At 38.5% G+C, this 15,357-nt stretch overlaps 1 protein-coding gene across 1 annotated transcript in view; it reads right to left on the bottom strand.

Moving 5' to 3' along the window:
• Window positions 1-15,357, bottom strand: part of RORB (RAR related orphan receptor B) — a 195,565-nt gene that overhangs the window by 18,501 nt on the left and 161,707 nt on the right. Inside the window, exons 5-9 of the mRNA XM_003822192.6 lie at window positions 13,461-13,582; window positions 11,595-11,727; window positions 8,605-8,712; window positions 6,296-6,406; window positions 2,302-2,414 (exon numbers count right to left, since the gene is read on the bottom strand). Coding sequence (XP_003822240.1) covers window positions 2,302-2,414; window positions 6,296-6,406; window positions 8,605-8,712; window positions 11,595-11,727; window positions 13,461-13,582 — 587 coding nt within the window. The remainder of the gene's footprint in view (window positions 1-2,301; window positions 2,415-6,295; window positions 6,407-8,604; window positions 8,713-11,594; window positions 11,728-13,460; window positions 13,583-15,357) is intronic.

The raw sequence follows: 15,357 nt of genomic DNA, 5'->3' as shown, positions 1-15,357 counted from the left end.
GGATGAAACAGTTTCTCTCACATTTAAATAAAATATTCCTTTTGAGGAATTTGATGAGAGGGCATCCTAGACAGTGATGGCACATTTGTGCGGAGTGTTAAAGCAGTCAGGAGCTAACGGGGCTCACTCCGTATTCCTAACCCTCCAGCATTTGATAATGGACAAATGTGAGACTTAGACAAATGGAGCGACTTAATCTGAAGTCACAGAGATCAGAGCTGCGATAAATGAAAATTCAGTTCTCATTCAATTTCATGGTCAGTTTGCATTAGTTCAGATAACATCTTGTTAAAATGATAACTATTACAAGAAAGGGGCCACACAAAAACCCAACATCTGCCTGTGGCCTATAGAAGCAATGCTTTGTCACCTGGTTCCAGCCAATTTTATCCAAGAAGTAATCCTCTTCTAATGCTGTCTCAGTTTTGCAACATTACTTGTCTATAAGAAAAGAACTGAATTATGTACTTTTCCAAGTAAAGATGGAGAAAGGGAAGTTAATCTGATCTACAGTTGACATAATTTTCTTTCTTGCCTTCAAATATCTTTCGTTCTTCAATTTCTGTCTTCTTCCTACCTCACATACCTCAAATCATAACCAGGACAGTGGGAGGTAGAAAGTGGTGCAAGCATAAACATTTTACCCTCCTAGGGGAGTAATAATCACCATTTCACAACGTGTTAGAATCTCATTTGAACCTCACAACACATCTGCACAGGAGAAGAAATTGTAATCTTCATTTTATAGATGATGAGACCATGGTTTTCATACAAGCGGACAATCCTCCCAAGCAAGCAGAATAGTGAGAATTTTCATCCAACTTTGTGTTTTTTCAAGACTAATTTTAGGATGGTAAATATGGGGACAAAAGTCTTCAGGAGATCCCAAATGCAGACAACATCGCTCCACATTAATTAACAAGATGTATTTATGCATATACGCTACCAAGCAACTATAGAGACGCATGCATATATTTACATTATTGTCTTTTCTGCCCAGTGAATCTGAAAGCATGTTGAAGTTCGCTATTGACTAGGAGAATACAGGTGCAGAGAGTAGGTGATTTGTCCTTGATCACCTAATAAATGAAAAGTTACGTGAAAGAGAACTATTGCTCTATAATGTAGAAATGTTCTTGCTAGTGATGCGTTAATTTTAACAAAATGTTACCATAATGAAGCAGCATATTTAACTCATGGAGGTTTTTTATAGCAGTACTCTGTATGTGCAAAGTAAAATCTGATGGTGTCTCCAAATAGAGTCTTTACCATCCCCCTTTTTAAAACAAAGAACTTCAAGGGCAGAGTGGGAAGGTTTTAATGATAAAAATATAAAGAGTAGGATTCCTATGATCTTTAACCAAGAATAAGCTCAATTTCTTAATTTCTTACCCTCTAAAATATTCTGGTTCTTAAGAAATCAAAGATACTTTAAAATCTACAATAAAATCTACGATAATTCTGGCTGCCCAAAAATTTCAGTTCTTGAGAAATCAAAGCTACTTTAAGATATAAAATAATGCTGAATATCAATCATCGAGAATTACTTTTTCCTTTTGTGATTATTTTACTTTGGTAAACACTTTTTTTCAGTACTCTTATTAAAGATCATTCTTAATTAAGCTGAATCAAGAAATTGGTGGCATGTTGCATGGATTTTGCTCCAGGGAAACTTCCCCATTTTGAAAGAACCTCAGGGCAAGTCTTGCACGAAGAGATCAGCGTTGAAGGGAAATTTACAAGTCATCAGTCTAATCTTGCCCTCTGAGTAGGAATGTCATTTATAACATACCTGAGAAGTGACTAGGTAGTATCTACTAGAACATGACCTATGACACAGAGCTCACTGCTTTACACAGTAGTCCACCCCCTGTACAACAATTCTCATCATTTGATTGTTCTTTCTTATTTTGAATAAAAATCTGCCTACTTTTAACTTTGTCCCAGACCTGGCTCCTGAACTGGCACAAAGCCCTCTCTTTCTTCACATATGAATTTTGAAGACTTGTTTCCTTGCTTCGAGTGCTTGTTCTTCTGATGAAACACCCTTGGTTTCGTTGATTTGTCCTCCTGAAGCTTGGATTCAGATCTGTCAATATCATCCCTCTATAAGAAAGCCCTTCTTGCAATCTATTACAATTCACTAGCCTCTCTTTTAAATTGCATACCTCACAATTTATGCAGTCTTTGGTAACTTTCAGAAATTGTTGCTGCTGAGAAATTTCCCTTGATTTATAAGCAGGCCTTTTTGCTCACTGTGCTCTCTTTTGGTGGTGGTGGCTCTGTGATCTGTGGACCTACCTTTGCCAAGGTCTCATCATCCAGGTGATTCTTCTGAATCACATGTTGAAGTGCAAAATAAATTTTTTCCTGAAGCTTCTGGACTTTCCTTGGTTCTATAAGCCAGGCTCGGTCTGATGAAAGAAAGAGTGGATAAGTGGAGGGAACATCAACTTTGTTTTGCTTCACCCACATACATAAGTGCCAAGCTTCAGACCCACTTCATATTATTTAGTTCTAAGTTGCTTCTGAAGACATGTCATTATTTACATAAAACATAAGTATTTCATAGGCAATACCATGATGCCAGGAATGCGCAATATTATGACGCAGGAAATCACTTTGGAGGAAAGGACACAATGGTTCAGATAATCTGCTGCTTTGTTTCTTATTGTCTGTGACAATTTACATCTCTCACTCTTTGCTTTGGACATATGCTTAGGTTTTCTTTCAAAGTAGAAGTGAGCGATTTGTGAAGAAGAATTATAGAAGTGAAGAAAATCACAGGAATATTTTTGGTGTTCAGGATCCCTTTTCCTTTTCTCAGCTTATTCTCTCATCAGATATAAAGCTGAAGCTATGTTAGAATTTATATAGCATAAACATAAATCAGTTTCAAAAATTCACTTCTAAGTTCTATTTTCCTATATTGAATTCTTAAATGGTGAATAGGATAATCCCTCCTCTCCTTCCTCCCTCTCTTCATCTGTTTCTCCCTCCCTCAGACCCTCTCTCCCTTCTTTTCTTCCTTCCCTCCTTTCTTCCTCTCTCTTTTTCTCCCTTCCTCCCACCCTCCCACACTTCTTTCCTTCCCTCCATCCCCACTCCTTCACTCTCTCCTTCCTTCCTTCCTAGAAGATTTATACACCATGGTGACAAAATTCAGCCCAGCATCAATGCCTTAGGTTGGACCTTTATGGAAGAGACACCCCAAATCTTCAAATGCCGAACAAATACTCATGGAAAAGAACTCGAACATGATCTTCCTGAACACAGTTCAGGTCAGGTGAGAAACTCAATTCTGTAATCCTAGACAGGATGAAGACAAGTCTAGCCAACAGTTAAGCAAAACCTTACGTAAGTGAGTACAAAAGCTTTCAGTGACAATTGTCAATCAGAATACATTAAGTTCCCCTCCCTCTCCCTTCCCTAAGCTGTTTGAAGCTGAATAAACAGTGGCTCTTATGTCAGGACCCTGGAGAAAGAATAGGGGGCTGTCTGGCAGGAGATGGAGCCTACATAGGCTGGAAATCTTTTTGAATATGGCACTAAGCCAGGGTGGCAAATGAGGTATTTGGAGTTTGTGAAGCCTCTCAGTGTGAGTCTGCTAGCAGCACTGGAAGAGTCCCCACTAGGTAGAGTAAAACAAATTGCATGCTTCCAAACTTCTCAAGAATTTAATGATGATAGTATGTTTTTTTTCTAGAAAAAGGCCAAACAGCTCAGCTGATTTCTAGTTCAGAAGGAAGAGGCTAGCTTTTCTTCTGGGGTGATCATTTTCATAGATCATTCATATTTAATACATTTAATATTTCATGTCTTAAATATTTGCTGCTTAAAATTTACTGACTTGCCACAAATATACCCAAAGAGAAAAGTGACTCTTTCTAACGCTTCCTTGGAGCAAGCAAGAACTAGAGGAAAACCATCTCCCTCATCCATAGATTCACCAGCTTAGGTTTAGTTTTCTATTGAACTATTCTCAATGGAAATAATCAAATGCAATGAGAAAATGGTAGAAGGAAAATTATTTGGCATGTGGCTGCTAACAGAGAAAAGTATTCTTGTCACTTCTTCCATCTATCTTTGTGCTTCCAAGCCTGGGAAACTTTCTAGGGTTTAAAAAAAAAAAAGAGGCCTAGAGGAACAGCTTGATTTTAGACAGAGCCATAAAAGAAACTGTTAGTAAAAACACTCTATGTGATAACTAATTTCCATTTTTGATAAAGTGGTTAAATAAAAAACAGTAGCAAATTAAAAATATCCTGATAAGATCATCAAGGATCATATTAGGAATAATAAAGCCTAACAGATAAAAACTGTAGACATTGGTGTTATTGGAAAATACAGTTATGATGACATGCTAAAATTATAACATGTTACCTTACATCACAGGTAAGATTAATTTCTTCCAGTTTCATTGAAAAATATAGTAGAGCATATGTAAGAAAAGAGATCTGGTCTCTACAGATAAATGGGTAACAGAAGAAATTAGTCTCTTGATCTTAAAAATTAGGCAGGAATTTGCTTTTCTTTCTGTAGAGACCTGTCAGTAATGCTGTTATCCCTTAACCCAAAATGTAACCAAACAACAGCTGAGGAAGTAACTGAATTCTCATTCTGGTTAGAGACTCATGTATTTATTACTATATTATTGTTGTTATATTATTATGATTATATTATTTATTATTATATTTTAAGTTGGCATGTACTTTTTTTTTTTTTTTTGAGACAGAGTTTCGGTCTTGTTGCCCAGGCTGGAGTGCAATGGCACAATCTCGGCTCACTGCAACCTCTGCCTCCTGGGTTCAAGTGATTCTCCTGCCTCAGCTTCCCAAGCAGCTGGAATTACAGGCATCTGCCACCATACCCAGCTAGTTTTTGTATTTTTGGTAGAGATGGGGTTTCACCATGTTAGCCAGGCTGCTCTCAAACTCCTGACCTCAGGTGATCCGCTGGCCTCGGCCTCCTGAAGTGTTGGGATTACAGGCGTGAGCCACCATGCCAGGCCTAGTATATACTTTTAAAAAATATTTTACTCACTACAGTTCTAGTTGATCCATAAATATTGCCACACCTTGAATTCTTTAAGAACTTGGCATTTCAGTGCATTTTAGAGCTAGTAGAGGTCTTAGTTATTATGGAGTCCATCCCTCTTATTTTATAGATGAGGAAACTAGGGCTCTGAGGGGTCAAATGTTTACTATCACACAGATACTCGGTCACAGAGCTGGTACCAGAATGTCCACCTCCATGTCTGAAGTTTTTCCTCTTCTACCGGGCAGTCTTCAGTATGAATCATTTTCCCCTCTGCTGTCCTCACCTCCTTTTAAAAACTCCTGATACAGGTGACCCTTCTACAACATGGGTTTGAACTGTGTAGGTCAAGTTATATGAAGATTTTCCTTCTGTTTCTGCCACCCTGGGACTGCGAGACCAAACCCTCCTCTTCCTCCTTCTCCTCAGCCTACTCAGCACGAAGACGACCATGATGAAGACCTTTATGATGATCCACTTCCACTTAATGAACAGGAAATCTGTTTCCTCTTGCTTATAATTTTCTTAGTACCATTTTCTTTTCTCTAGCTTACTTTATTGTAAGAATACAGTATACAATACATTTAACATGCAAAGTATGTGTCAATCGACTGTTTATGTGATCAGCGAGACTTCCGGTCAACAGTAAGCTATTGGTAGTGAAATTTTTCGGAGTCAGAAGTTACATGCAGATTTTTGACTGCATGCAGGGAGTTAATGCTCTGACCTCTGTATTGTTCAAGGTCAAATGTATTGCTAAGAAAATAGGCACCAGCATTTGTCTGAAGTGAGCACCTCAACATGAATTTGGGCAAAGATGCCAACACAAGAGGTAGAAAGTGTTCCTTTTACTTATGTAGGTCCCCATTCTGGAGCTTTCATTTAGGTACATTTCTACTGTGTCTCATCCAACTGGACATTTATTTTCTATGTACTTTATTCTTAAAGTCAAAATAGAACTTGGCTGTAACTCAGGCCACTATTTGTCTTCCTTTATTTGCTAAGGAATGATTCTGCTTATCTGAATCTGGAATAACCCCTAACCTATGCTCTACTCTTGCTTTCGGGCCAAAATTGGTCATTTTTATAAACTTGAGGCTACTTCCCTTTTCACCGTCCAAAAATATCATAAACTTGGTAAAGAAAATATAGTTCTGTTAAAGTTTCTCCTGAACACTTTGGCTTAGGCAGGTGTCATCAGTGTTAAAAATAGTAAAACAAGTTTTTAAAAAAGGTAAGAGAACTGAGACTGCCCTACCTGGAGATATCAGAACAGCAGATGAGAACAAAGCGATCTCCTCCTCGGTCAGCTGCAAGGAACACAAATTCTTTGCAAAGTCAAATGCTTCATTCACTAGGTCATCAGAACCTATAAAGGAAGAAGAGAAATGGAATAAAAATACTTGAACTTGAAATGGGGCAAGAGTAAGAAAAATCTCATAATCAATAAGCTATCCAAGGAGGTGCATACTAGACTTCTAGAAAAGATATTTTTTTAAGTTTCTAATTATAAAAAGTGATTTGATACTAATCAAAGAATGAGAAAATTGGGCAACATCTTGGCCAGGCAATCCAAGTTAACATTACCTACCAATGGCAAGCAAGTAGACTTGGTGTGTGAGCGGTGTCACATCTGTCTGGCAATCCATAATATGATTACATCCTTATAAATTTGAAATGATTTCACATTAAAGAATATAAAATAAGTGATTTGGGGATCCTTTACAATAGAGATAGTATTCATAGAAAACCTAAAACATTACATACAGGGGCTGAGGATTGTCAGTCTTCGTAGCACTTGAAGCTAGCAATGTAGGGTATTCTGGACTTTTAAACTGAGACGTTAGAAATATCATATGGAACAGAGATGAGATACACTTCAGTTTCACAATTTCCTTGGAAATTTCACTGAGGAGCTAGAGTTTATTTATTATTACCTTCTAATGAATGACTCACAGGTCAGTTGCTTAGCTGTTGCGTATTTTGGCAAAATAATGTTGCATCTCTACACTGATCCCTGGTGAATGTTTATTTGATGAAGCTGGAAATATACTGAGGTTGCTTGCCAAGGCTTTTCCTCCTTTCTTGAAAATCTAGCCTTAGAGATGACATGGATGTGTATCAACTGTAGAAGGGAAACATTGCCAGCCCCGATGGACTTGTTGTTGGCTGCCATATCAACTAACAGCACAAGAGGTGAAAGGGCAGTGGCCTTCTTTGGTGTCCATGGGCAGGATATGGAACAAATGGCACTATCAATCGTTAAAACCTTTCCTGGCATCAGCCCATCTTTGCTAATGTTCTTCCTACCATGCCATGCACTGATGACTGGATGTGATGATATATAACACTTCCAAACAAAGACTGACTCTGTTAGTGCCTTCCCACAGAAATGGTCTGGGATCACTGTGGACAGGTTGACATGAACTCTGTGCTCCCAGAACTTTGTGAATTAACTTCTGTGGGTGAGAAACAAGTAGAGGAGCTCCTCATTTAATTAAGTATCTTAACTCATGATGATAAATCGACATAAGAAACGTAAGAGGTCACCCCCATGGATGACCAGGGGTCTACGCAATATACAATAAAGTTGAAAAAAAAAAGCTGATTTCACAAAGAATGATCTATAATTCAGCCCAGCTCTTTTACTCTTTTAGCATCAGTCTCCGGTTATTTCTTATTTCTTTCTTTTTTTTTTTTTTAACTGGGTCTCGCTTTGTCACCCAGGCTGTAGTGCAGTGGTGTGAAGATGACTCACTGTAGCCTCAATCTCCTAGGTTCAAGCAATCTTCCTGCCTCAGCCTCCCAAGTAGCTGGGACTACAGGTGTGTGTCACCATGCCCAGCTAATTTTATTTATTTATTTTATTTATTTGAGATGGAGTCTTGCTCTGTTGCCCAAGCTGGAGCGTAGTGGAACGATCTCAGCTCACTGCAACCTCCACCTCCCACGTTCAAGCGATTCTCTTGCCCCAGCCTCCTGAGTAGCTGGGATTACAGGCATGAGCCACCATGTGTGGCTAATTTTTGTATTTTTGCAAGAGACTGGCTTTCACCATGTTGCCCAGGCTGGTCTAGAACTCCTGACCTCAAGAGATCCACCTGCCTCAGCCTCCCAAAGTGCTGGGATTACAGGCATGAGCCACCGCACCTGGCGATGCCCAGCTAATTTTTGTATTTTTTGTAGGGATGGGGTTTGGCCATGTTGCCCATGCTGGTCTTGAATTCTGGGGCTCAAGTGATCTGCGCCCCTTGGCCTCCCAAAGTTCTAGGATTATACGCATGAGCCACCACGCTGGGCCTCCATTTATTTCTGAATGAACGATGTCTCAATAGGGTTGTTCTCAGGAGGGTCCTCAGTTCTCTCTTTCTTCTGTATTGGAGGCCACAGTTACAAGATCAGGAGAGGCTTGCCTGAATTAGAAGCTCACCTGGTCCATCGCTTATCGAATAATGAGATACTGGTTCACATCAAAGAATCAAGGCATTTCATTTAAACCAATTTCAATCTAAGTGGAGAAACTGATGGTGGCTAATAAAATTGTGTCCTCATCAAAGGGAAACTTACCTAAGGCTTTGAACATTTGCATTCCTCCATATTTTCCTTCAAACAGAACAGTGTTGTTTAATGGGTTGAAGGCACGGCACATTCTCACTAAAACCACTTCCAAGCAACCTGTGAGTAAAAAATAAAAATAAAAATAAAATAAAAATATACATATATATCCAATAATAAAGAAATTATTACTGCATATAGGTAAGAGACTTTCAAGCACTTTAAAACACACAGAGAGACACAGACACACACACACAGGCACACACATACAGAAATCCCTTAAGTTCCTTCCCCTAAAATAACTATTAGGTTGGTGCCAAAATAATTGCAGTTTTTGCCATTGAAAGTAATGGCAAAAACCTAATATATTTGCACCAACTTAATATATTAGAAATAAAGTTTTATTGATACTTATATGAGGAATTAAGGAGAAAATATATTTTACAGGTGGCTAAGCTGGACATTACTTTTTGAAAATACATTTTTCTCTATTTTTCCACTAATATTAAAGCTAGTTTTGATTCTTGAATTCACAATTGAGGAAATGAGGGCAGAAATTTTGTCTGCAGTGATAGGCAGCCATGATTATTGTATTCACTCTTGCATCTCCAGGACCAAGAAAAGTTTCTGGCACATAGTAGGTGCTAAGCAAATATTTATTGAATGAATTTGTTTACTACCATTGTTTTTCCCTTTGAGCATTATTAACATCCTGAGGAAATACTGCTGCATAGCTTCCCATGTTTTGGAGAAATGGGCTTTTGCCCCATAGTGCAGTTGAAGTTAACAGCCAGACTCAGCAGCCACAGATTTGCATGAGAGCATCATACTGGTGATTAGCCTACAACTTTGGTACCTGTCTTATGCCAACACTTTATCTTTATGTCTCTGTTTTATTTCCTTTGCTGTATACATGTTTGCTGATTTCTCTCTGCTTGTCTTTGATATGTCACCTAGCATAGAGGCTTATACATGGGGAGGATTTGCAAATATTAATTGAAGGAATGCTTTTCTGATACAAACAGTAGATGGGTACCATTTATTGAGTATCTACACAATGGAAGGAACTTTCTTTGGCCTCTTACATTCATTTTTTATCTTTGCTCCTTACAATAACTATTTCAGGTGACTTTATTAGCCCTATTTTATGGAGGAGTTACATGAGGCTTGAAAATATTAAGTACCCTACCTTTTTGACTAGAGTCAACATTTTTACACCAGGTAGCGATGTTAAAGATTATATGGTTCAGTGGTTCCCAAATGTCAGCCCATGGATTGGTTATATCTGAGTCTTAGTTAGAGATACAATGAACTGGGTTCCCCTCCAGGAGATTTGGATTCCATGGGACTCATGGTGCCCATGTCTCTGAACTGTCAATAATCTCCTTTGTTGTTGATGATGCAATTCCAAATTTGGAATTCATTGTTTCTAGTCCATCTCTTTATTTTACAAATGAGGAAACGGCTATCTAGAGAGTTTAGCTCAAGGTCACATATCAAGTGTGGCAGATTTCACTTTTCAAAGAAGGTCAGAAAAAATATCTTCCATCCCATATGTTTTCTAGGACCTTACCACTCCCCTATCAAGTAGTAGAATCCATGTCTCCTATCTTTGAATCTGGGTGGGCCTTCATGACTGATGGTATATAATGGAAATAACAATATGTGTTTTCTGAAGCTAAGTTAGAAAAATCTATGCATTTCTGCCTTGTTCTCTTGGGGTGCTAGCTTTTGGAACCTAGAGAACACCCTAGTGTTCTCTTGGGGTGCTAGCTTTTGGAGCCTTGAGCAAGTCCAAGCAGTCTTTGAAGGGTCTCACATGGAGAGGAACTGAGGCCCCCAGCCCAGTTCCAGGCTGTCGACTAGCACAACTCATCAGCTGTGTGAATGAGCCAATTTGAAAGTGGATTCCTTTGCCCTCAGCTGAACTGACTCAGTGAATACCACATGGAGCAGAGATAAGGTCATTCCCACTGAGCCCTGCCCAAATTGTAGCTTTGAGAGCGAAAGAAATAATTCTTGTTGTTTTAGTTAAATTTTGCAGTGGTTTAGATGACTGGTACATCAAGTTGACACTTCAGTCAAGGTTTCCATCAACTTGCGTCATTTGGTAAAGAAGGGATCTTAGAATAACAGTTATATTTGGCCCAAGTTCAAATGCCAACTTTGCCGTGTACTGGTTTTGTAATATTGAACGTAGCTCTTCACTTCTCTGAATCTTTTCCTCCTCCTCTGTAAGATGGAAATAATAATATGGATCTCACAAGATTACTTGAGATGTCATAGGGAAACATAAACACATATGTATGTTATTTTACATATGAGTATGTTATTATTATTATCATGGCCCAGGACCATGAAAATTTGCATAAACACCATCATGGTTCTTATTTTCTATTTTCAAAGGGGTCCAAGAAAGACAAATAATTTCTTTTTCCTGTTTGGTAATAACATCTGCAAAGTCAGTCATATGCAGACTTTCTTGAGCTACTTCCGCAGCCATTGTAGCAATTGTGTGTGTCAGACAGTGTATTAGGGAAGGGTAGGGAAAGATTAGAGTACCGTGGAGTTTCTCCTGGTGTATACTGGCTGCAGGCTATCCTCATTAAAATGATTGGAAATGACCACAGAGGCAGAACTCAGCTAGCCTGTATTTTTTCTTTTTTCCTTTCACAGAAGGCAAGGAGTACGTTTTAGCGCCGGCTCAGCAATTCAGCCACCTTGACACGCTAATTACTTGCACTGCCTGTCAAGCTGGGTATTTCAACCTCCGCAATTAATAGCTCCACTTTCAATAAGCAAAATTGTATTTGACTTCAAAGGGGAACTGAATGAGTATCAGGGCATTTTTATTACTGAGAGTTTCCTTTGGGAGTTGGCTGACAATGTGGGTGGTAGAAACGAGCTGCATATCGGAAGGAGGATTTTCTAGAATCAACACAGTGCTAAGGGCTGACCACATCCTTATCTGAAATAGGCCTCCCATGAATCTTCTTGCTTACCTGACTTCAGAAGTAGAATTTGATCATTTTGACAGAGCTCCATGAAGCCTGTTATCCGCTTTGCAAACTCCACCACGTATTGGATGGCGTGAGTGATCTGGATGGCACATTGTTGCCACAGTGCTTCCCTGGACTTCAGGAGAGAAGACACAGAATGTAAATAGGGCAAACGACTTACGGAGAGTCAACAGAACACTGTTGCCTCTGGTTTTGCCTTACTGGTGCTTGTCTGTCACTTGGGGCCCAAGGAAGGAATTTATATGATTCCTTTAAAAGAGGAGGGCACTACTTTTATTTTTTTTCCCTAAGATAATATTTTGACCTGTTTGGACCTCAATAGGCCAAAATGATCAAAGTACTGAGGCTAAAATAATAGCAACATTGTTTATAGTACGTAAGGATAGCTTTGTTATTTTCTTTACTATTTTTCCTCCTTTTCCTCCTTCTCACCTAAACGAAGTCTGAGTTTGTAAAGAAAATAACAAATCTATCTTCACATACTATTAATATAAAAAACAAAGCTTTGCACTGAGGGATAGTGATTTCATTCACAGGCTTCCATGACATCATTTTCATGGGTATCTGATGGGCACTAAATTTGTAGTATTTTTATGTTGTGTCTTTTTCCCAGACCCATGGAGAGTGTTTTCTGGTTTAAAAAGAATTCCGAGGCCGGGCGTGGTGGCTCACGCCTGTAATCCCAGCACTTTGGGAGGCCGAGGCAGGCGGATCACAAGGTCAGGAGATCGAGACCATCCTGGCTAACACGGTGAAACCCTGTCTCTACTAAAAATACAAAAAATTAGCTGAGCGTGGTGGGGGGCGCCTGTAGTCCCAGCTACTCGGGAGGCTGAGGCAGGAGAATGGCGTGAACCTGGGAGGCGGAGCTTGCAGTGAGCCGAGATTGCGCCACTGCACTCCAGCATGGGTGACAGAGTGAGACTCCGTCTCAAAAAAAAAAAAAAAAAAGGAAAAAAGAATTCCGAGGAAAAAGGCATTACATCAAATCAAATCATTCTCCTAAGTTCAGTAGAATCACCCAAATATTTTTTAGTCCTCAGTTTATTTTTTGAAATGAGAAACAGAAATCTATGTGTGTTAATTCTAATTTTTAGTGACCCTAGTGACACAATGCCTTTGTTTCCCTATTTATATAAAAGTACTAAGATTTAGTTGTTCTGGTGGAGAAAAATCAGCATATTGTAAACATTTATTTAGATATACACACATTTATATATTTTATTAAAGTTCCATCTACTGGTGGATTTTGTAATTGGGGATCTCTATCCCAAAGTAATGTAATGTAAATGCTGAAAAACAAAATAAATTCCTCTTAAAAACTTCTTCAACAAACCCAAAGAAATAACACAGTGTAATAATGAAAATATGGGATGAGTTGTCCTGTTTTTTGGATTCTTTTTAACATGTAGGGCAAGAAAAAACTTTAGAAAGCCTTGTTCCATATATTTGTTGTGTAAGTTTGTGACGATTACAACTGCTGTGATTATTACATTGCTCCTGCTCCTTGCCTCCACCCAAGAAGTCAGCAAGAGATGTCCTAAAATCATTTGATGAAGGCACAGTCTCTGTAGTCACTCAAATAGGGCAGTGGTTTTTCAATCAGGGTAGTTTTGCCTCCTTGGAAACAGTTGGCAGTATCTGGAGACATTTCTGGTTGTCACAAGTGTGTGTAAGGGCGATGGCACATCTAGTGGGTAGGGCCAGGGATGCTGGTAAGTATCGAACGATTTGCAGGATGCCCTTACAGAAAAGAATTGCCCAGCGCAACATGCCAATAGTGCTGAGCTTGAGCAACACAGCAATAGGGTAATCACAGAAAAACTTTCTCATGGTTTCCCAGAGTACCTTGCTTTGATACGCTTTAATTTCTTCGTAGGTGTGGGTCTGCCACGCCAGCTGGTGCAGCTCTTCCATGGTGTATTGACATGTCTCCAAATGGGACTTAATGATGTTCTGTGCAATTCGGTCTGTGAGAAAAGATATCAGTTCAAAGGTTTGTGAATAAAATCACTCTGCTCATTAGCTTTTAATGTGTTTACTATAAGAATGCCTTTTGGAGATACTCCTATTGTATTAAAGTGTCTTTAACATTGCTATCTATCTTAAAATCTTCAGACAAACTCTTTATTGCGTTTTTTCAATTTTCAGTATTTTAATCAAAATTTATTGCTTTCCCCCAGGTCTTTTGATCACAACTTAGGGGTTTTACAAGTTGGAAACCATTCAAAGGTATTTATTTATAAAAAAGATATAAAATTATTATATTTCTTGCTTTTTGGCTTGAAAGTCAACTAACAGTCTTAACACTTGTACTCCAAATACTTTAAAATGTTTTGAAAATCACTAGAACCCTATTGTTTATCTCAGAAAGGGGGCATTAAAATATAAATTTATTTGCTTATTTTTTTTAAAGGAAGCATTAAACAATAAACTAAAAGAAAGGCTATGTATAGAGGAAATAGGGAACAGAATGCAGAGACAAGGAAAGAAATTAAATTTTCTGATAATATTATTTTTGTAGATTTGACTTTGGGGCAATGTGAATATCTTACATAATAGGAGAGGTGGTGTACACAATACAATATTGGCTTATGAGTTGATAATGATTGGAATTGGGTCATAGGGACCATTATATTCTCCTTTTTAATTTTTTATATAATAACCTTTTTCTTTTAAAAAGTTTAAAAATGATTAAATTATTATATTCACAAAAATTAGTAGCAAACACAATTTTGGGCAGTTTATCCCAATCGAGTTGTATTTCACGTTGTATCTTAAATACCAATCATTTTGGATTTGGAGACATGAAAGTTGAGCAATAGAAACAGACATAAGAGCTCTCCTTAAAAAAAGCCTGCTGTGGGAGATCAAGACCATCCCGGCTAGCACGGTGAAACCCCATCTCTACTAAAAAAAAAACACAAAAAATTAGCCAGGTGTGGTGGCACGCGCCTGTAATCCCAGCTACTCAGGAGGCTGAGGCAGGAGAATCGCTTGAACCTGGGAGGTGGAGGTCGCACCAATGCACTCCAGTCTGGGCGACAGAGCGAGACTCCATCTCAAAAACAAAACAAAACAAAACAAAACAAAACAAGCCTGCTGTGAGTCCCCTGAAGGTGGCTAGAGCTAGGAGGTGGTCCCTTGTAATCCCACCTGCTAGTTGAACACTAGTTGAAAATAAAATTTTCTTGTATTTCAGGTTGCGCCATTTCAAATGTAAGTTCTGTTCTTTCTAAATGGCCAACCCCATTTCTCCAGGACAGCCCTCAAAGCAGCATTTGGCTGTCTCCTTTCTATCTCACTAAGCTTCTGGTATATAGGGTACAAAGTAAATTAAATTTCAGTGATGTAGAGAACAAAAAATTGTAAACTTAAGCTTCTAATAAATTTTCTAAACAAAAATCTCCTACAGACCATTGCCTGGCACATTGGAAACACTGTAATAAATGGTAGCTCCAGTTATCCTTATTAGGACAGTCTACATAGTTTGTCATCAGGGGAGCAATATGATGACTCCAATGGAGATACAATTCAGTGGAGATACTTAATTCTGCAATCCATCCTGCAGAAGGAAGATATTTCAACTTTTTCAATCAAAATAAAATAATACATGTAGAAGATGCTACCAAATGCTAACTTCTGATGATAGCTCTACTCTAATGGATTCAGCATTGAGCATTTCTAGACTTGCACTGCTTATGATATTACAAAATCCTTTCTTTAAAAAATCCTATATTCAAAG

This window comes from Pan paniscus, chromosome 11 (genome assembly GCF_029289425.2).
Source record: "Pan paniscus chromosome 11, NHGRI_mPanPan1-v2.0_pri, whole genome shotgun sequence".
NCBI lineage: Eukaryota > Metazoa > Chordata > Mammalia > Primates > Hominidae > Pan > Pan paniscus.
This window is presented reverse-complemented; position numbering and strand designations above follow the sequence as displayed.